This window comes from Contarinia nasturtii, unplaced genomic scaffold, assembly GCF_009176525.2.
Source record: "Contarinia nasturtii isolate CC-2019 unplaced genomic scaffold, AAFC_CNas_1.1 Cnas_scaffold_414, whole genome shotgun sequence".
In the NCBI taxonomy this organism is placed as follows: domain Eukaryota; kingdom Metazoa; phylum Arthropoda; class Insecta; order Diptera; family Cecidomyiidae; genus Contarinia; species Contarinia nasturtii.
Genome location: NW_022197768.1, coordinates 4715685 through 4739220, shown reverse-complemented (window position 1 = coordinate 4739220; position 23536 = coordinate 4715685). Strand labels below are relative to the sequence as shown.

The 23536-nt window shown below is 33.9% G+C and overlaps 2 protein-coding genes across 2 annotated transcripts; both read right to left on the bottom strand.

Annotated features, from left to right (window-relative positions):
* Positions 1-50: 50 nt before the first annotated feature.
* On the bottom strand, positions 51-3542 carry LOC116338516 (uncharacterized protein DDB_G0271670-like). The gene is made up of 2 exons (XM_031763836.1): positions 2487-3542; positions 51-778 (listed from the first exon to the last, which is right to left on the bottom strand). The coding sequence occupies exons 1-2, from the start codon at positions 3385-3387 to the stop codon at positions 369-371; spliced, it is 1311 nt and encodes a 436-aa protein (XP_031619696.1). The 5' UTR covers positions 3388-3542; the 3' UTR covers positions 51-368.
* Positions 3543-10314: 6772 nt separating this feature from the next.
* LOC116338517 lies at positions 10315-21143 on the bottom strand. Its single transcript, XM_031763837.1, has 13 exons — positions 20926-21143; positions 13198-13439; positions 13021-13117; positions 12681-12770; positions 12362-12445; positions 12166-12231; positions 11829-11941; positions 11674-11710; positions 11520-11554; positions 11163-11271; positions 11009-11099; positions 10873-10928; positions 10315-10633 (listed from the first exon to the last, which is right to left on the bottom strand). The coding sequence occupies exons 1-13, from the start codon at positions 20947-20949 to the stop codon at positions 10391-10393; spliced, it is 1287 nt and encodes a 428-aa protein (XP_031619697.1). The 5' UTR covers positions 20950-21143; the 3' UTR covers positions 10315-10390.
* Positions 21144-23536: the final 2393 nt, after the last annotated feature.

Genomic DNA, 23536 nt, shown 5'->3' with positions numbered 1-23536 from the left:
TTTTTTGGAATAAAATTAGGTACATAATAAACTAAAAATTAAAAAAAAAAATGATGAGAAAAATCGAAAAATGAGTGCAATTATAATACGAAAAAAGAAATGTAATGAAACTTATGAAAAGTTTAATCCGATGATGACACAAAAAAAACACAGTTTTATGTGTGCGTTAGTAGGAGAGTTGGCGAATATTTGTGATTATATGAATGATAGAATGTTCTTGAGTCCATTTGGTTGAAATTCAAAATTGAATATGTTTATTCTCCGTTACGCAAAACGGTGTGATGATAACGGCAACGACGACGACGATATTCTGTCACGCACACTATGAGACATTGTTTTTAATTTGTGTGTGCGAAAAAGAAAACACCTTATGAGCTAATGATTTGGTTGAGTGTTGTTGTTGTCGTTGCCTGTGCTGCTGTTGCTATACAATTCGTCGTATCGTCGTCAGCCACTAAGCCGCATTCATTTTCGATCAACAGTTGTGAACATTCATCAGCATTATCGCTGATGCCGCTCATTTGTGAACTTTTACTTCGATTTGATGAATTCGAATTGCTTGAACTGTCTGAATTAGAACTACTACTGCTACTACTACTTGAGCTAGAGCTGCTATCACTTTCGCTGTCTTCACTGCTTGCCATATGATGTTTATGATTTGTTGTGTTTGAGGTAACCGATCGATTGTTGTACGTATGTGACGATTTGTGATGTGATCCATGATGGTTATGATGTCGACTGTCTCTACTTCGAATATCGGCCATTTGTCGTCGCAGTTCTGTTTGTAAAAATGAAATTAAACGATTTTTAACGTAATGAAATAATGATAAACAACTATAAAATTGTTTTTTTTTTCTTTTTAAATAAAATGTAAACATTTTGTGTACACATGTAAAGTAAGTTAAATTAAGTTGGTTACTTTATGTCGTCATCGTCGTCAATGGCGACATGTCAAATAAATAATATTATATATTTTTTATCGCATACGAAAATAGTCAACACAATATATGTATGGGATTTATCTGGATTTTCTGTTTGCTCAATCAAAATGAAACGTAAAAGAATTGCCAATTAGTTGAATGTTGAAAATGCAAAGCGTTCATTTATTACATTGCGAGAAGAGCGCTTAACATCCTAAATGAATGTTAATTCTAGTGCATTGAGGCCTATGCCTGTGGCAATACCTAAATTGTGTCTATGTAACACATGGATGTAATCTCGCGTATGAACGATATACAAATACCGAAAACAGAACATTGAGAGAGAGAGAGAGAGAGAGAGAAAGAGGAGAAGAAGAAGAATAAAAGAAAGAAAACAACAACAAACTATAAAATATAGACAGTAAACAGGCTTCGTATTTGTGCACATTGAATGTAAGCTTATACATAGTACTATGTCATTTCATTACAAAAATACGTAGCGAACATATGCACACGCACACAAAACCAGTGAACGATTTTACCAAAAAATGTTCTCTCTGAAAAATATTTGTTGGTTTTTTTTTTATTGTTGTTGTTGCTCTGCATCACCCTCTTAGTGTATTCGCTTTGTGTTTTGTTTTCACAATGCGCGCCCGTTTCGAATGCAGCGACAACAGAACGAAAATAAAAGTGCTCTTCAAAAATGTACATAAACGATAAAAACGAACTTTTTTTCTCTTTCTCTCTCTCGCTCACTTTGTATCACATTTTGTGCTCCATGTGTGAGTATGTGTGTGTGTCTGTAACAGTGTGATCTTCATCACGTAGGTCGTAAAAATTTACTTTAACCTGCAATTTATATTATGATTTTGTTGATTGGTCGATCCAAAATATATGCATAAATTAAACCATAAAAAAAATCTCGGCTATACCAATTGAAGGTCAATCAACGAATATTGACAATCGAAAAAAAAATTCTCATTGAATATTGTGATAAAAATTTATAACTATTTTTAAGGATTTTTCGTTTTTTTTTTTTGTGTGGGTCAGTGTTTGAATGTCATCACTGAGAATAGATTCTTGAAATAAAAATGGACAATTATTACACTAACGCAAACCCAGTAAAATACCTCAATTCGACGTACACAAAATTATCAACCAAACTAATAGAACGTATTGTAAACGTTGCGGGAGCGCTAATGTTTCGCTTAATTTAAACACACGTCACTATGTGTGTTCGACCCGCTCGCGGTAAAAAGTAAAATATATAGAATCACAGGAAAATAAAAACCGATGTACGTGAAATGTGAACTAGGGACCCAAATACCATTTGAATGACAAACCAGATAATTGATATTGAATCCGGTGTAACATGCAATAATATCCGTTGTATGTATTGTATAATCAATAGAAAAAAAAATCAAATATTAACGGTTTCCATACATTTCACCAGAGAAACAAACCAACAAATTGTGTGGGGTGTAGAAAATCCGGAAAATTCATTTTTTTTTTTTTTTTTTTAATTTTCGCGAAAAACAAAAAGAAAAATTCATAAAATACACCTACCTAAATTTTCGGCTGATAACTCCTGTACACGATCTGCGAGCCGCTTGACTGCTTCATCACCATCTTGACTATCCAATTGATCGGTCACTTTACCTAAACTATTGCTTAATTTATCGTAACTGGCTTCCAACTGTAGATATTCCTGTATCAGCTGTGATTTTGTCATTTCGTATAGACGATCGCTGCGTGCATTTTCGTACACACTGCAAAATTCCTTTGACAAATATTCTTCTTTGTCATTGTCCGAATCAAATGAAAAGCTCGAATCACGGTATCGTCCACTGCAATCGGCATTTATTTCTGGCATATGTTCTTCCATTAAAAATTGATTTGTATTGTACGGAACAAGTCGTGATGATCCATTGCGAGCGCGTTTTTGATAATTCCAATTGGATTTTTTGTACGGTTTTGAATTGGTCTTTTGTTTCGATGATTTTCTTCGTCTGCGTTTTGTCTTCATTAAAATACTATGATTATTGCCGTTGTTGTTATTATTATTATTTTGGACATGATTTGTGCCCAATTTTCCGGCAACATTTGCGTTGACAAAAACGTTTGGAATCATTTTTTCTTCTTCAGTTGAATCTGTATTTGATGTATTTTGTGTAACGGCTGCTTTTACTGCTACAACTGATGTGGTTGTTGTTGTTATTGCTGCTTCTTTTGCTGCTGTTGCTGCTCTTGGTGTTTCTGCAGGCACGGTTAGTGTTGTTCTAATCGTATCGTTTAAACTGAGAGACGACACACTGCCAGCACCACTACTACAAATCAACGTTTTATAGTAATCGTTGTGTGTTGTTTCTTCAGTCGCCATTGCTGTGCAGTGTAAGGGAACGACGTCATTCACATTTGTTCCATTGAATTTACATTTTTCTTCACTTATTGACACTGATTCGGCCATTTTACACCATTTATTTAATTCCAATCACTCTTTTGGCAATTTTAGAATTTTTTACAATTTTTCACTTTAATAAAATCGATGTTTTTTCACAAATTTTGTGCGCTACTAGTGTACTGAGTGAACACAGTTTAGCATTTGTCGCCATTTTTAATTTTCTTCTCGATTCCACATATAAAAAAACCTTTTTTTTTCTTCTTTTGGTTCGTTTCACATACATTCGTACACACAACACAGTGTCTGTACAACACAGTGAAATATGTGGATAGAATGAATACATGTACACGCACACATGCACACGATATACACAACAACAGAATTACGACTACACGAATTCGGGTTCGGGTTCGCATCGAATAGCAAAACATTGTGTATGGCACGTGCACATGTATGCTAAGTTGTTACACACAACTTTTGGTGGCATATAGTTGTTGTAGAATCCATACACGATATACACATCGGTTCGCTCCGTCTTTGTTCGGCTGCAAACAAAAATCACTTTCTTTCCTTGTTGCTTTTCACTTCTTTTTTATTCCCAATGATGGAAGAAAACAATAACATCATCGATAAACAGCGTTGAAAATAATATATTAATACCATATCATACAATAGCGAATTTGAAATGGCTCAGATACAAATGTCTCTTGTTCCATAGCCAAATTTAAAATAAAATATATATCTATCTATCTTTCTCTTTTATCAATATTTTGAGAACAATGAATGGCACAGAACGAAACGGAAGAGAATGGGCATCAAAAAAAAGAAAAAGAAAACTAAATTTAACACCATGTATGGAAAGTACAAAGAATATCATAACAATGTATTTGCCGTGTATCGAATCATTTACTTTGTGTTTTCAATAATAATAATGCAATTCGCAATTTTGTAGTATACTAAAGTTGTGATTTACCACATTGCCATTTATAGCAAATTTATTTGTGTATCGATTGCTACGGTGAGTGTCTGTTTTTGTACGATGAAAATAAGAACAGCAACAACAACAACAATCGGTTGCACAAACAGAAAATGAACCAACTGCTCAAACAGATCCAAACACAACATTCTCTCTCACACACACAAACACACACACACACACACACACACACAGGCACATTTAACGAATTATACCAAAACATTCGGCGCACACGACAAGGAATTAAGTACAGTATTCCACGGTTATCTTTAATACCTTTGTCCTGACCAATTTGATGCACATAAGAGAGCACCGCGACCATAGAGTGATATATTTATATACATCGAAAACATTGCATATACAATATGATTTTCTCCAATTAAGCCAAAAATGCTATACTCAGTCTAATTATAGATATTATCTAGTTAAATAACATAATTTGTGCATCAAAGTTAAAAGTTGACGGTTTTCGTTCTATAGATACATATGATATGTGTGTGTTTTTGCATTTAAATGATGCATTTCTCGGATGCATATATCTTTTACGCTCAAATAAATTGCACTCGATGCCACCGAAGGTCTCCACTCTGTTCGTAGTCACCAAACTCCATGAATCAACACAGCCAATTTGTATATTAATATCTTTGATTCATAATTAGATAGCAAAAAACAACAACAACGCAACAAATGCATATTAAATGCTCTCAAATTTCGAAATTATTTATTCGCATTGAATATGCCATCAATAATAATTCAGTCAATAAAATTGAGGGTCTGTCATTGTCAAAATTCTCATTTAGGTGGATGTGATGAGGATCGCTGTCAATTTGGATAGCATAGAAGAAACAAAAATACACATTCTTTGCATTTTGTCCAACATTTCGACAGCATTGATAAGTTCGCATGCATGTTTATTATGATTTTGTTGTTTTATCGATCGAAATGGCCAGTTGACGCAAAGTCATCGACAAAATTTATTATGGCGTACAATTATTATCTTTTTTCATTTTGAAATACGATTCTGGGTGACAACTGATCCATATATTAAAATTAATTTTTGTTGATTGTATTCCACGCTGTGTTCAACGAAAGCAATCATAACGTCCGTGCACAGCAACGATTGCAATATTATCGCTCACAAATCGAAAGCCGAGTTAAACAATGGATATCGGTCGCTGTAGTTCTTTCTCTGTTCCCGTTCCCCCGTCCCGCGTCTCTCTCGCTCACCTCGGTCCGATAGATATTAGCAAATACAACGTTAAATGGATTGTGTGAGCTGAAAATGAAAATTCGCACGCACTTAAAAAGTGTCAAAACAAAGAATGCAATGGAAATTGTCATCGTGATGATGTTCGTCGATTCAAGCGGATCGTAAATTTATTTTCGGATGAACAACGGAGGCGAATTTTGACGACGATTCATATAAATAATTTTGTATATGACGGCGTATTCATTGACTTTTTCATTTGGTTTTTGAATTTGTTTTTTTTTTTCTATTGTGTAACATTGACATTTTCGATTTGGACATTTTGAATCGAGATTAGAATTGACTAGAAGACTTTTACTCGAAGTCGATAACAGTCATCATGCACAATAAATACATATTTAAATTCGGAAAATAAAATTTTTATTTTTATAGAGCTCGTTTATCCATTGTTCTTCTTTATACGCAAACCTGACCTATATTTAATCAGCTTGTCTGTTTATTCTTTTTTTTTTTCATTCCACATTGTTCTTGCTCCAATAGTCCATCGTTTAGAATGAAAAGCACATGCGATACGACTTGTAGCATACATATATGTACCACACCATACATGGGCACAGGGAGGGTGTAAGTCCGGATAACCCCCCCTCGACGGCAGCTGAGAAATCTTCCTATTTGCTAGGGATTTTTCACAGGAAAGTGAAGACTTTTTTTGCTAATCAACTTTAGAAGGGATTTTCGTAAAAAAAGTGCTCTCGAGAGAAAAATTCTTTCGATTTGCTAGGGTTTTTGATTGGCTGATAGACCCCCCCCCCTCTTAAATTTTTTCCGTGCCCATGTATGTACCACACATACACACATGCACACATTGTCTTAGCAAGAAAGGTTAACTAAAATGAACGCATCGTTCAGAAAATCAGTAACAATAGAATATGAAACGCCAATAAAACCATATATATATGCTGCTTCAATGTCTCTCGGAAATCTACGATGAATGAAAACGATTTAATTCGTTAATGTGTATGTGCAATTAATGGTAGACACATCTTTTTTTTTGAAAATTGGAGATACTGCGTAAAAAGTTTTTTTTTCTTTTGTTGGTCTGAAGAGAAAGATAGAGAGAGAGAGAGAGAGAGAGAGAGAGAGAGGGAGAGAGAGGGAGAGGAAGTGGAGAGAAAAAGAGACAGACAAAATGACTTTGACGATTCTTAATATTTACGCTAAAATAACATGCATAAAAAGTTGTTATTAATCGTCCTTTACTCAAGTGGTCGAACCAAAACAACAAAAACCTTTTGCTTGATCTATTACTTTGTTTACAGTTTTGCACGAATCAGTGGAATGTGCTATATTATTAAACTGTTCACACTCGTGCGCGCGTATATAAAAATATCGCTTAAACTTAAATCTGTGAACAAACATTTGACTGACTGATCAACCAGTTTGGATGTGATTCCACCAATTTGATATGTATTGAACGCAACAAGTAAAACAAGAAACACAGAAGAAAAAAAAACCCCATACAGATTTTGTACATTTTTGTTGAAACGATGAACAAAAAAAAATTGTTAATATCTTTTTACTGCATGGCCTTGTTAAGTTTTACTACACACACGAGACTTTGGTGCGTTGTGCACTACACCGCGTACTCAAATGTGTAAGTGATATGGATAGCAAAGCGTCGTGTCATACCAAAATATTCAATGTACTATACATATGTGTATTATAAAGTTGTGATATTTGCATTTAATATAGTTTTGTTTGTTTGTTTGTATCGCTCCAAATAATCGAAGACGACGCCAAGCATAAAGAATTATATATTGTATATATTTATTCGATACATGTATACATATATGTGTATTATTCAGTCGTCAATGCAAAGGGAAACATCGTATAATGGACGTAACCACAATGTTCGTACGATAGTTGCACTCTGTATGTCGTTTGAATTAATATACTACTTTTGCTGCTGTTGCTGGACAGAAGAAAACAGGTCCGAGTCAATGTGATACAAAATGAAGTTTTGCAACTTATGTATACGTGGTGTTGAATCCATACACATATGAAAGAAATAAGAAGGGCCTCTAAATTCGCCAATCGTCGTACCAAATTGGCGTAAATATTTGATTTAGTATAGATGCAATCAAATATAAACAGAAAACTAATTACCAATTTTCTAGGAACTAGACAATTTCATGCATTTCAAAGAACTCTTCTCTTCTCATCGCAAATGCAATTATGATTATGGCTTTCTTGACTTCAACAACAAATCAACAAGAAAAATGTGAGCTTTACAGCATTTTGCGATGTTGAAATCAAATAGAGGTTTAAAGTTCAATTCATCGGGCCAATTGGTCAAAGTTATTTATTTTAGCTATCTGGAAATGTTATTCTTGGCAATTTAGATGGAAAATTTTCTGCACACAAATGGTGCCATGCCATTGGTTGGGAAAAATGCGCTTCAAGGTTACCTTACATCGATTATATTAATAGGAAATAAATTCTGGTAAGTGGCACACTTTGCGCATCATGTCTCTTTCTACAGGAAAAAAAACATGTTGTTCGTAACTGAATCTCTTTTCACCCATTTTCTCTATTGTAATTCTTACTTTAATCACAATGATCCAATCAGCAAACAGCAAACTTGATTTTTCAACATTGGCAAAAATAACAAGCATTCTTAAAACTAAACGACCATACGAAAATACATTATATTGATTTGTCAATATGATCGCAAACCTATACACAAAATGACAACCGAAAACTCATTAATCATGATTTAGTAATCATTTGTGTGTATATATAGTTATGCGTGTGTGTGGTTACGTTGATATTGAATCCTCTCATATCGATAATGTACACAAATATGTTTGGGGTCAATGCACGACGGAAAAATCAGTGAAAGCAATGACAGTGTTTATACGAAGAAATAAAAATATAAACGAGCTACGATAATCTCTCGATTAAGATGCATCGAGCTTTTTATAATGTCAGGTAATTGGTCGAGTCACGTGTGTAGGTGTTTTTTTCTGCTTTGGGATGAAAGTCAAACGAAACAATCAACGCTAATGAATTTATGTCAATAATTATTTCGAATCGACTCATAGCGAGTTTCCAGGAGCCGTATGACATTTGAGAACAACTTATTGTTTATTTATTTTTATATAGCACAAATACATTCGTTGATGTTTTTCTTGCACGTATTACGTTTTATTAAGTGTATTACTGTTTTGAATGTGCGTGCTAATAACCTAAGCAAATTGCATATTTAAGAGGGTATCGATACAATTTCGCATTGAAATAATTAAGGCGCATGCATGTTTGATTTGATGTTAAGTTTAAAAAAAAATCGCTAATCAAATGCGCACATTTTTATTGCTTCTGTATCAAATGCGCGCCGGATAAATTCTTGTTCGATTCTTTGACCATTTTGGTGTACTTTTACTTTTTTTTCTTGAATTATCTCTCTATATCTCGCAAAAAAACCTTGCACTACTCGCTATCTAATGAAAATAAAACAGAAGCAAAGAAAAAAACAGAGCAATAGAGAAACAAATCGCTAACAGTCCGCTGATTGCAACGCGAATATGAATTCAAAAGAGACCTTCCAAAATGCTTTACTATAAATTGGTCTTCGACGTGCCAACGTATTTCAATGTTTATTGTGTATTGTTGTGCTTGTAGTAATTTCAACGCTGCTTTGGATGATCTTTTCACACGCGTTTTCTTTGCTCAACGTTTTTTTTCCTCATGTGCTTCGTTCAATTGACAAAAGTTTCATCACGTGAATGAAAAAAATGAATGGATTGCGTGCAGAGAAATCTATCGGCAAGAAAATAAAACATTTATTTCGCTTTTTTTCCTCTTCAACTTTTTGCACATGAACAACTTGCAGCTTTGTGGTTTTTAGTTTCTTTAAAGTTGGCCACTTTCTTTCTTTATACTCACATCAAGCATGCGTTACAATCTGACTATTGAAAAATAGAGGAAAAAAAGTTGTTTTTTTTTTGTTCAAAAATACAGATAAAAAAAGTACTCACTCATTAAATCGATTGTTTTTGGAATATTCAAATCTGCCGACTTCTTTTTCTTGAATACCGCCAACGCGCTCCAGATTCCAATAAATAATTTTACAGTTTTTATACGTTTTGAAGATTAAAAATGAAATGAAACCAAATTAAATAAGTAGGTGATTTTCATCTGTATTTTCATTTCTTGTCATTATTTTGCTTTAAAATCGTACAAAAGTCAAAATTCATAACAACTCAACAATATTTTTTTTTATATAACATATTTTTGTTTGTTTATCATCAACACGCTTAAGTTCTAAAACAAATTTCGGCAAACTTTTCGGAATTTTCATGAAATTTCTTTTAGAATAAATGGCATTTTCGTGGGAAACGAAATAAAAACAAAAAAAAAAAAGAAAAAGAAGGTAGAAAAAAAAAGTCAACACTGATATGTGAAATTGATCCATTATTCATAAAATCCACGACAAAAAAACGCCAGTTTCCGATTTCAACATAATCGATAACAACATTATAAAAAATATTTGACTCTTCTTGTTTGTTTGTTTTGTTTTGTTTGTTAATTGAAATCAGCCTATTTTTTAATGCACAATTAAGAAGAGAAAAAAAAAACAGAACGATTAGGTAACTATTTACAGCATACAAAATGGTTTTTTTAAGATTAAATCCTAGGCTCCTATATTTAACTTAGCGATTTTAAATATGATTAACAAAAAATCTATGACCTAATATGTCTTTTATGTTTTGTTTGTGTGTTTTATTTCTCATCCGCAAAACCTATCTCATTCATTCGGATCTTGTTTTGTTTTTTTTTTTAATTATCGTTCTATTCTTTCTTTAATAGTGATGGCGTTTATTTTCTCAATTTGCTTTCACAGAAACCTTTGGCTGTGTGCTTCCTACTGGTGCATTAGATTTTGCATCTAACGGAGATTGAACTTTGGACACACCTGGTGGTCCTTGTGCCGATGGCTGTTCACGTTTCCACACCACCTTTGAATCGGTGTTTTCTGTATCTTTGCGATCCCAGTGCTCATGATGATGGTGATCGTCATGTTCGTGGTGATGGTGGTGGTCAGGGGTCGGGAACCATTCGCTTATTACCTTTAAAAATCGGAATTGGATTAAATTCAATATAACCGTTTCGAACGGAAATTTATGACGGTGAAACTTCGGGGTTGAAATTTCATTTTACCATGAAATCGAGTTGAATTCTTGGCAAAACTCTACCACGATTTTATAAGAAAATGAAAAAATTGAGTTTCGTCTCATGTGAAAATGAAAAAATTGAGTAAACGGATAGTTCTTCAACGACTAAGATGTGTTAATAATAATTTAATTACCACTGGCTTCCATATTTTTTGCCATGCCGCGTGTGTTGTTTCAATTGGCTTCCATCCTAAATTTTAACGAATAGAAACGAAATGTTGTGTGGTCATTTTATGATAGATGTAAATAAATTTGCTATGCTTTTTTTACCTTCTTTCCACTCTAGTTTTTTATCTGGGATATGTTCAACTTTATGGGCAATCTTCCAAATTTGTTGCCATGCACTAACCCATTCCAATTTCTATTACATAATCCGTAAATGTTAGATATGTGAAAATGATCGATTATATCGGTGTATACTCACTTTGCTAGGAACCCAAATTAATTTCTTTTCAGTGCGCCACACTTGTTGCCAAGCTTCTTTCCATGCCAATTTTTTGTCATCCAACCAGATTTGCTTCTTCTCAGTGCGCCTATGAACGATTATTTTTTTTTAAAGATTTTTTTTTGTTTGCATCTAGAGTAGCTATCGATTCACATCATCATCAGAAGTGAAAATAGTTTTAAATTCAAATTCGTTTGACTTTTATTTTGGAGCATTCGTCGTTAAGTCTATTTTAATTCCGATAACAAATCAACAAATTCCCCGAAACTCCGTTTTTTTATTAATCGATTTATCTATTGATTAATGTGTTTTCATTATAAAAGAGTAAACACTCACCACACTTTCTTCCATTCTTCGCGCCATTCTAATTTCTGCAATGAAAAAAATGATTTTTAAATGTTTATTTCGAAAATAAAACAGAAGTTCTTTTTATCTTATCTTTAAAATTACAATAGACGATATAAATAGAGATTTCATCGCTTGTATTTACCTTGCTTGGTACCCAAATTTGTTTCTTAGCCGGTTTCCTAGATGTGAGCAAAAACAACGTACGAAATGAAAACAAATTTAAAAAGTAAAAGTATAATGAGATGGAGATGATGTCATTTGTTTCACCGCATCTGTTTTGAATAAGTTATGTCATACCATATCTTTTTCCAGTGTGAACGCCATACAACTTTCTTCTTCCAGAGGTCATGGGATGTGTATTCCCAGCCTTCGTGATCTTTACCCAAGAATTTTTCGCCTGGTATTCCAACCTAAAAATAATTTCACCCGTTTAATTGTTAAAACAGAGTAAATATGTTAACGGATATTTCCAATGGGAGGAAATGACAGCAAATTTTAAAATTGGCGCGCTGTTTAGTTTCGATTTGAGTTGTAAAATTACATTGACGTCCCCTTTGAAATTCGGTGCGCCACCGTCGGCTCAAAGAGACTTGAAGTCTTCACATCCTCTCATTGGATATTTCTGTTTACTCACTTTGACTAATTCGGGCACCCAAATCTGTTTCCACGCTGGTACTTCAATGTCTTTCCATGCCGGAACCTAAAAATGATCAGAACCCAGTTTTTTTTCTCAATCATTCATTTATTTTTGAAATTATATTTCATTTAAACGGTTTTCTTTAAATAATCTACAATTTTTACGTTTTAAATAATGAATAAAATAGCCTCACCTGAATTTCACGCCAAATTGGTTTCCATGTTTTCTTCCAATCTGGTACTTGAATGTCTTTCCATCCAGGCACTTTAGTTGGTATCTATTGAAGTGTATCAAAAAGTTATACAAATTAAGACAAACAATCTTGAAAACATGATACATTTACAGCGTGAGTGGCTAAACCAAGCCAAAAAACGCATCATCTTAATTGCGTAGTGAATGGCAAACCGAAGATGCTTTGAAACACGGTATAATTAAAACAAACAAAAACCAAAAACTTGTGCAAACAACACGTACGAATGAATTTTCTTTGCTAAAATTCATTAATGACATACCCAGACTGGCTTGTAGTATTTTTTCCAATCAGCTACCTCATGATCTTTATAAGCAGGTACTTGAGTTTCGCGCCACACTGGCTTCCAAATCTAGTAACGCAAAAAATATTATTAATTTATTATTTATCTCATTAATATTTACAGGTGAGTAACTATACACACACGCACACGCTCCAAATGAAATTTTATTAGCCGTGCCGAATTACAATTCATTTCATTTTTCAGAAGCACTGTATATTTTGGAATTCGAACAACACTTTCGACTCTCAAAAGAATTATTTCCGCTCAAAAACGGAAAGTATTTCACCAAACAAAAATAAATCAAAACGACATGACTTGCCTGTTTCCATGCTGGAACTTTAATGTCTCTAACAACCGCGTGTTCGGTATGCACCCATTGCGGGATCCAAATTTTTTTATAACTTTTTGCTGTTTTCCTTTTAAATCAAAAAAAAAAAATATTAATATTGGCCAATCAATTAGAGGTCAAAAGAATACACATTGATGTCGTATTTACCATATTTTCTTCCAGCCAGCCTTCCATACTACTTTCTTCTTCCAATAACCGGGATCGTGGACATGTTGAATTTGAACATGATGATGTTCGTGATGATCATCATGATGAAATAAATGTCCTAAATCTAAGCGCTGCTGTGCGACAGCCTTATTAGATGCTTGTGAAGCTTCAGCCGTTTGATCTTCAAACTTAACTGGACTCGTTGATACTTGTGACCTATGGAGCAAAACTCCAAGAAATATCTGTACCAAACAAATAATCGATTTTATTCCATTAAAAGATGAACAAAAAAAATCAAACAGAAGTTCATATTCCACGTAAAAAAACGGCATTTGCTGCAATTGCTTTTTGTTATTGTTGATGGCCTACTGCGACTGGATTTATTACAAGACGAAATCGAAACCAAAACCAACACCGAAACGATGTATACATGTTATTAGTTCTATTTTGTAATTCATACTCAATGTCATATTATGCATGCACCATACAGGGGAAAAACTGCAACCGTAAAAATTGCTGTCGTTTCATTTCCTCCTTTTTCGTGGTATACAAACGAAAAGTTGGAGAGAAAACGAAAAATTTCCGAAGAAATGTGTGCGCAGACATATAAACGTAGGTTCCCATGAAAAGGGAGAAAATTGCGAAAAAATGCCGCTTTTATTTCCCAAAAGACGGTAGACAAGACGAACGGAAAAAATAAATAAATAAATAGATAAAATAAAATTAAATTATAGTTTTAATAAGTTTTCATTACTCTCTGATATTAGTAAGTAAGTATTTCATTGTTGGGCGTATGGCTGGCGCTATTGAAATTCAGTCTGCGATCACAGGCTTTATACGCATATGCTAAGTCTACTGCAACTGCATTGTATTCTCACCAATCATGTAATTATTCAATAGGCAAATATCCAACGTACAAGAGAAAGAGAGCCAACTTCGTAGCAACCATCATACAACACATATTGAACAAGAAACAAGAAATGCATTCGCAAAAGATAACATAGAAAATAGACCAATTAGCCGTACGTACAGATAAACGGGAAGCATAAATAAAAAGAGGCACGGCCCAAATACTTTCGTTTTGTATTTGAATCTAATGCCGGTATTTTGCCGGCCACCACTACGGTTTGATTGTTTTTTTTTTCCCTTTTTCTTGTTGCACACATCACGAATTTTACAAATATGAATTGCGTTAAATGTTTCACATTAAATCAACTATGAAAATCATCATTTAAATAAAATGTATATGAGATCCATCATCATCTTATTTCGCATGATCACGATTATAGCGATAATATTTGTTGTTTATTGATGTTGAAAGATCGGTGCGCTTAAAATCAATCGATTTACATCATATAATAATAATTATTTTACGTGAAAACCCCAATCATCAAAACCAATTAGATTAATTTGCAAATCGATGTTGATATTGTCAAAAGGAAATCGCGCACCGAATATCATATAACCGAATGAAACCAGCGAGCGAGAAACAAAAAAACAAACTTACCAAAAAAAATCGACACACACGGTAGCAATTCGAGCACCTTCACCGAAAAATATTGAAAGTCAATAATAAACAAACCATCAACACATGAAAATTGATACAGCAAGTGTACGCTTCTTCTAACGGCACATAGTCGATGATTCTTCCGCAATTTCATTGTTCAACAAAGGAAAATTATATGCCAATTCATTGAAGCATAAACGAGAAATGAACAGTGAATGTGGTTAAATATGAAATTCTCACGAATAGCAACCGATGAAATGAACCGGAGGACGGAATAAAATTTGGATAGAGAATTAATTAAAAACAATCGCTGATATAACGAAGAAGAAACACACACACATACATATATTTATTTGCAACTTAATTCGTCGTAAATTTATAACAAAACAAAAACCGCATATACACTCACGTACATTTCGCTTCAGCGAAAGAATTGGCGAAAAAAAAAACCGATTTTCTTAAAGTGAATTTGGGAAATGCCAAATATGTACAGGAAATTTTATTTTGACGATGAAATCAAATGGTATCACGTAGATCATGGAAATGGATTGAGATATATAAATGTGACGGATGTACATATATGCAATAAAATTGGAGTTTCTTTTATCGGTTTAGTTAATTCATAAATTTGACAATGCTAAGCTTAAGCAATTTGCCAAAAAATACAAAAATGGCGTTCGACTGCACCAAAAATCATTAGAAATCGTTTTGATTTTTGGCAATTTTGCGAAAATCCAATTAAATTACCGCAAATTCCGCGCTGGAATTACGGTGGAATGAAGTAATTTTGCATTCGTGTTTCTTTTTTCTATATTCAATGTTTGAATTGTCTATTTTTATATATCGTTGTTCGATCGATGCTTTCGAAATTTGAATGATTATCCGACGACTCATTAGACGGAATACAAATGAATAGATAATGAAGAAGTGTTGAAAAGAAAACAAAATATTTAGCTCTTTTTAATGAAATGAAGAAAGAAAAAAAAACCCATTGACATAACTTGTGGACGGATTGATGGTGGCATTGTTCGAATTTTGCTACAATAGCGATGACGGAGACGGAGTTGAAGACATAGTGTGTCGCGTCACAATTTCGATCGACTCCTACAACTTTTGGCATTGATTATGTAGTTGGCATTATTCACGGATCGTTTGCTCAATTCCATTAAAATAACAACAAATTGAAAGTGAATTTATTTGTTTGTTTGTTTGTTTCATTCGTTGGCTATCACAAATACAAACAAACATCATAACGACATAATTCAATCTGGGATTGAGAGTGATTGAAAATCATAGACGCTCAAATGTGGATGCGGATCCAATTTGAATTATATAATTTACAATGAGTAATTCAATGCTGTGCATATATGTGCGAGCGCACTGCTTGTATGAGCATATCGAATTAGCACGACTATTTTCCGCTTCTTTCTTCATTTACTCAGGTTTTTTTTTATTATTATTTATTTATTATTCATTTCTGCTGTTTCTATTTTGATTTGTTATTCATTTCACTTTTCATTTCGTATAGCACACCGGTTATTATGTTCGTTTTCTAGTTCAAGAAGAAATGACACGACGATTGCACATTTTCTATTTGCCAAATTAATCAAACATTTCGTGGCTATTGAATTTACTATTGAAATGTAACACTTGTAAGGTGTATGTGCGCGCCATGAGGTGTGTGTATGTGCGCGCGCGCGACGGTAGGCATGCGAGTGTGTATAGTAGAGAGTCAATTTGTCCGGGACTGTTGGGTTTGGATTAAAGTAAAAGTGTCATTGCAATAATTTGCTAAATGATAAATCGTGCACCAGTTATAATCACTCGGTTGTGACTGTGTGCATGTGTATATGTGTTTACCTCATTAAACTTAATATGCATATTGGTGAATTGGTTGCTTCTTGAACGCATAAGATCGCTTACACTCTCACATTAATTCGCTTGTTTGATATATGCGATTTTGTGCGCGTCAATGTTCACTGTCCTCTGGTCCTCGACATTGCGAGTACACTCAATTAGAAAAATATTTGAAAGAGAGAAAAAACCACACAAAGCTGTACGCTATGATGCGAGGCATAGAAGTGTAGCAAAATAAGATATGCATGCGACCAAATCAAAATGACATGCTAAAAGAAAAAAAAACATCGAAGCAAATATTGGGTTTATGCGCGTGCGAATGCAAACGTTTATCAATATCTTCATGACCATGCACTTGCATAAATGATGCTGTTTGTGATGTACAGTGTATGTCCCTCAACAATTCCACTCATCGTGAGCCAGCCACGTTCGTAGCTTGCAAATATAATAAAAAAATCGAATTTAAAGACCCGTTTAATGTATCCAACGATAAGCATCGTACTTGTACGCATACAACATACGCACATTGATTTGGTCTTCGTAAATGTAAATTAAAAGAGTTAATTAATTTAATTATTAACATTTTAACATGTACCTGAATTTTATTTTTTTATTTTTTATTTTCATGTGTGTGTGTGTGTATGTTGTGGTGTGGTGCAGCACTCTACTTATTGCTTACTTTCACGAGTCTTTTACTTTTTTTTCGCCTGTTCACGTCTGATTGTTTCTTCATTTTCATTTTCTTCTCAAATTAGATCGAAAACTCTGTGTTGGCTTGCTTCCAGCGCAGAAAAAATGTGCTTCAAATTGCATTCATTTATATTTATAGATTTTTTTTTCATCACATTAATTTTCTTCTGATTTTTTGCTCGTTGCTTCTCTCTGGAGTTTTCGGTATTAATTTTTTTTTACTTTTGTTTTTTTTTCTCTCGTTGTTGTTGTCTTGAATACGTTAACAATATGTTTTGAAATGCGACATGCATTGCGATTAGATAGAGTTTATGTCTTGCTCTTGCACTCTCTGAAGATTGCCGCTTTTTTCGATAGCGACTGTTTGTTTTCCAAGTGCAGGCGACTGATTCGCATGCCCATTCGCAAAAGGTGCGAAAAAAAATGTGTTATGGAAAACAAGTAGAAGGAGAAGAAGAAACTCACAAAAAAAAAACTACCGCTAGTAGCATTGAAATAATTCCATTTTTGGAATTTGTTCATTTGTTCTTTGGCATTGCGTGGCATCAAAATGTAACAATTAAAGACAACAAAACACTATCTGCATACAATTTAAAACGTTAATCGTTTTATAACATGGTACAATACAGAGTGAAAAAAAATCGTATCGTTTGCATTTGACGTTTATTATTTTCCATTCTTCTTTTCATGTGTTCGTTTCTTTGTTTTAACTATATTGTGCGCACGGGCTCACGCATCATCTTTTCGAAGAAAACAAAACATAAAGATGAAACAAACAAAAAATTAATCATATAAAATCGCATAACTTTAGCCGATCAAGAGATGCGACTGAGGTATTTGTACTGGCTATTAATTGATTGCATTGTATTATGTCGTAGTGTTTTGTTTTCTATCCATTTTCAATGTTGTATTATGTATGTTTGGGAGTACACGCGCTCACATAATTTTTTTCTTCACGCTACTGTTTCTTCGCTATCTTATAGTTTTTTTGTGTGTGTTGTGTGTTCATTATTAATATAAAAGAAGATTGCAAACGCGGTCGCGCTCGCGCGTCTTTAACCGTTTGGCAGTTGTAACGAATGCAGAAGAGAAGAAAAAAAAACTGAATCCAAATGCATCTCATCGTAGCGTTTAGTGTTTAAGCGGGCATGATGAATGGAAGTTGAACATGTGTTACATACCTCATTGCACACAATGGTATTGTCGATCGCTCTTTTTTTATATATTGATATTGACCTAATCAGCCAGAGAACCATACACCAATAAATAATACGGCTATGAGATTGATGATGTTCGTACATATATGTATGTTGGCCATTGATTGCTTTTTGTTTTACTCGCTGATTTTGTTTTGTTATGTTTGGCGCTTTTTTTTTGCTCGGCTTTGACTCGGAGCGTTTAGCAGAAGCCAAAGCAACAAGTTCACATAATTTGATGTTTTCAGTGTATGTTTCTTTTTTTTCTTCTTCTTTTCGCTCAACCAAATGTAATGCATTCAAGCATTCGGTGCTTGTTCCTTTCGATTTCTATATTTAAACAATAAATGCTTATTTGCGTTTATTATTCACTTTTGTTTTAGACTTTTTGCCTGCCGAGTGACACACTGGTCCGGATGAGAGCAAAAAGAGAGAGAGAGAGCAAGAGAAACATCAAGTAAAATGTAAAACATTAGCATCAGCACAATCGATGTGTGCTTAGAAAATAACATATAAAAAAAATTCAGTACTAACCCAGTATTATCGGATCAGAATGGCAGAATGAAGTTGGGCTTGCGGTATCGGTGAGTCCGATATAATTTCGAACACTTAACATATTCAACCATGTTACCATGATACACATTTTCGACTTGCAATGTATGTTTTTATTTTATGAACGAGAAAAGAAGTTCATTACACTTATAATGCGGGAGACCGTAAGATTTTATGTTGGTGAAATCAAAAGTGTATATACACTCACACGCACACACACACACATACATAAGTCACTCTCATTGTGTTTATTCATTAGTGCAATTTTCATCAACGTGTTTTTTATTTTCATCTTCTTCTTTTTTTCATCGCAGCGGTTTTTTTTCTCTTTCGATTTTCTGCCACAACAAAATCGCGTACACGTTCAATGTGTGAATTGGTTATCATTTAAATAAGTACTGAACACGATGAATGCAATAAATTGTTGAGTGATGATGAGCCACTATGCCACTTACACACACACTGAGAGTGTGAAAATTGAAAGAAGAGATATTGAGGAATCAATATCACGTATTTACAATATATCGCAATGCATATATTTTAATACGTGAATATTTTAATGAGTTGCACGTTTCTGCATAAATGTGATGCATGCAGGAATTGCGACGATTTCCATTCATAATATGTACAAACGAATGAATGTCAATCACTAATAGTGCCGATTACAGATTGTGATCGATGCAAATGACGATGATGATACTATGGGAGTTTTTAACGGTAAAATAATATATATGATGATGATAATAGATATAACAACAACGACAACAACATATATTGTTTATATGACTAAAAAAAATTTGGTAAAATATTCTGTGCGTAAATGCCCAGCAATGCTTTCTTAATAGCTGCTGATTATTTGCTTGGGAACACACAAGAAAAAAGTGAAAGGATTTGTTACATATTTAAAAGAAAATGAGTAAATAACAAAAAAATATTGCATATGTTGCAGTGAATAACGATATTCTTATATGAAAATGTAAAACACTCCTTATAGTTACCAGGGCATTGAGCCATATACAAAGTCTCATAAGCAATAGCAACTGAATGCGAATGATGGATCAATGAATTTGGTCGTTCGACTCAATTAAATGTCGGATGAGGTTGGTTTACATTGATATTCAATGCACACGACCCATTGGTCGTGCTTCCTATTTTGCGTAAGACGGTCAACGGTGAATTTGACCATTTGTCAGTTTTGATATGACATAATGTTACATTGGTTTTCTTCTTCTTCTTCTTTTGTTGCTTCGTTTGTTTCGACTGATAGCACAAATTTTGTGTTTACAACAGTCATCCACGGCCACCAAATGCGTACGCGCACCAGCGCCCGCGTACACGGTCTCTTTCGACACAAATTTGCTTTCCATGCTTTCGCCATTATTCGATTCATATACGTTAGAATAATGAAATGAAAAGTGATGATGGTCACGTAAATAAAAAAAAAAAAAGAGAAAACACTCTCTTATTGCAATTTGTTTTTAATTTTTCTCTGTGATTCGTTCATTCTTCTTTTTTTTCTTCAATATCTCTAGTTAAGTTGTCTGCGGTAATACATGTTAAAAACAAAACGTTTTTCAACTATTATTTAATTGTCACCCGATGATTTCATAATCGCATTAAATACTCTAAAGTGATTTATACACGCACCGTTTTCAAGTGTTCTATTGTTATTATATATAATTGTACCCACTTAAAATTTGAAAAAGACGACATTTGTGTGTATTTTTTAGCAACCCAACATGTTGGCAAATTCAAATATCAAATAAACAATTGCAGCAAAATGCTTGTTCACAATGTTATACTCTCTTTTTCCGCATAATGTCGCGAAAAAAAAGAAATTAAAAAAACCATTTATAAAGCCGTTTATGGAGACAAATTGAACGGTGATAAAAAAAAAACAAAACAATTTAACTACTTGAAACTAACCACAACACTCCATCGCCTGATCATTTTTAGATCTACTTGTATATTTGGTATTTTTGGTGGCACCAAATACTCTATCTCTCTATGTCGGCACACTTTATGCACACGCTTTCAGTACAGTTTGTTGTTTGTTTTGTGTGTTCAACTGTTTATTGTATTTATTTATTAAATCTTTTTTTTTTTGGTTTGTCTGCACGATCCTCTTCGAGGAACAAACATCAACTATCTGATTAAATGTTTCGGTAACACTTCGCTCATATATATAGCAAATCGCTCAATCTTGTGATGTGGATCGCTAATACACATTCGCTACATGTGCATTGCCACTTGATCTGTATGTGTTGGTGAATGGTTGAGCGCTGAACTGTCTTCGTGCCGACTATAGAGCTACCACTAAACGGCACCATTACATGCACACCATTTCAACGCGACCAATTCAAACGTGCGCGCACTCGCGCTCACACTCACTCGCTCTTGATTACCTCTCCCCTTTCTTCTTTTTCTTCCACCGAACATCTTCTCTCATTTCTTTATTTAACTTATTTCAATGGGTTTTTTTCTCATTTCATTTTTATTTTGTTTTTGTGTTTTTTTTTTTATTCAAAATAAAAATCTACCGTACACTTGTTGCATACGAAAGCGTTGTCGTTTTCAGCCGAAATGATATGCAACAAAAGAAAAAAAAGACGACCATAAACCGAAATGGGTGGTGACTCTGACCATAAAAATTGTGCATTTTTAACTGGCCGGTGTGATTATAAAAAAAAAAAAAACAAAAGCAATGCTTACACATACGGAGCGCTATCGAGAGTGAAAAGATAGAGAAAGAAAGACAAAAATCGCTGACTCTTTCATTAATGCGTGTATCAATAAATAAAGAAAGAAAAAAGTTCATACACAATTATAATTATACATGCGGATATGTGAGGCTGCATTTCATTCAAAGCATAAGATTACAAAAATTTAAGTACATTTCGATTTGTATGCTTTATTCACACACACATACACGTACACACACACATTTATATATTGCTCTTTTTTCTCTTTTAATTTTTGCTCTTCTATAACTTGTTGCCTAGACAATAAGATCAAACGCGTTTTTTACCTGATCCGTTTCAGGTGGGAGTTCGGAGACATTTTATGCAATCGATTTCCGATTTTGTCATAAAACCGATAAAAAGAAATCGATTGCATTGCTAAATCGGACCGATTGCGATTGTTATTGCCATTTTCAACTTTCTTATGTAGATCTCTCTATCGATGACAATGAGGAAATTTCGCAAAATGCTTTATCAAATTGCTCATTCCATATGAATGATTAGTGCTTAGTCATTCTCACCCTCTCCGATGCGCATCACTTCCGTTTCGAGAGCATTGAAGACAAAATGATTGAAACAAAAACGAAAACAAACAACGAAAATAGTCACATTGCGCGCAACATTGACCATTTTCGTTAATGGAAAAAAAAGTAATACGTATAAATTTGGCGAGAGTGTAGAAAGATACGGAGATAAATGAAGAGAGAGAAAAAGAAAAAAAAAGGTGGAGAAATTCTTCCAAAAATAAACGCTGATGTCTGTGCAATCGCTGATGCCATTGAACAATTATTTAACACCGGTTCTCCGTATCGGTCTTGTTCATGCACATATACTCACTCTCCCAACGCAACAACACACAGTGATCAGTTATACAGTTATTAATTTATCACTAATAACATCATCAATATCCAATGCGGTAAAAGTGAACAAAAAATAATGCAAAATACAAAATGTGTGAAATTATGGACCGTTGTCGATGTCGATTTGTGTCTGTTATGTGTGTGTGTATTTTTTCGTCTTATTTTCTTGCCAAAGTTTTGGCTGCTTTCGGCGACTCGGAACTTATCTAGTCCGATCATTTCTTGTATTTGTTTTTAATCTGAAGTTCAAATCACTTTCTAAATAAATTGATTTACTTGCGGATTTTTCATTTCGTTCATATGGTGAACACGATCACTTCGATCACGCGGTCTTCTTTGCACTCACTTTACTGTTTGATAAAAAACTATCGCAGTATTTATCATGTGCTTTTTTCAGCGTTCAATTCCATTTCATATTGATTTTTGGTCTTCGTTTTTTTTTTGTTATCATCATCATTCATCGCATTCAGAAAATTTTCGCCGCACCCTATGAATGCAATAAATGTTGCATCGACAAGAAATTAATATTTTCCGCATTTTTATGTGTTTTATTATGTCGATTTTCATTTTTTTTTTTCATTCCATTGGTGGCGATATCAAAAAGCGTTTTGTTGATATTGAAAGAAATAAAAAAAGAAAAATTATGAAGATTGACATTGAACTCCGACCGAGCTCCGACGCCGACCGACCGCCGACTTCGATCGAACCCAAGATGCTCGGAGAACGGTTGGTTTCGGAATGATTTCGCCATCCGAGTATTCAATTTTGTTCGATTTTCGAGCATTGAAAAAGGATGGTCGGCGGACGGTCGGTATCGGATTTAATAATCTCGGCGTCGGTCGGCGTCGGATTTAATAGTCTCGGCTTCAGTCGGCTTCGGAGTTGAAAAGTCGCCTCCGTTGCGAACTCTGGTAAAAACTATCGAAGACCAATGCT

Bases quoted from the DNA above. Each gene is read 5' to 3' on its own strand.
- LOC116338517 (XM_031763837.1), bottom strand. From the start codon at position 20,949: ATGATCAGGCGATGGAGTGTTGTG. The intron at 12,771-13,020 runs GCAAGTCATGTC...TTGCGTTACTAG, and splicing joins AAGTTCCAGCATGGAAACAG to ATTTGGAAGCCAGTGTGGCG. The intron at 11,555-11,673 runs GTAAATACAAGC...TTTTCATTGCAG, and splicing joins AAATTTGGGTACCAAGCAAG to AAATTAGAATGGCGCGAAGA.
- LOC116338516 (XM_031763836.1), bottom strand. From the start codon at position 3,387: ATGGCCGAATCAGTGTCAATAAGTGAAGAAAAATGTAAATTCAATGGA. The intron at 779-2,486 runs GTAGGTGTATTT...TTTTACAAACAG, and splicing joins GTTATCAGCCGAAAATTTAG to AACTGCGACGACAAATGGCC.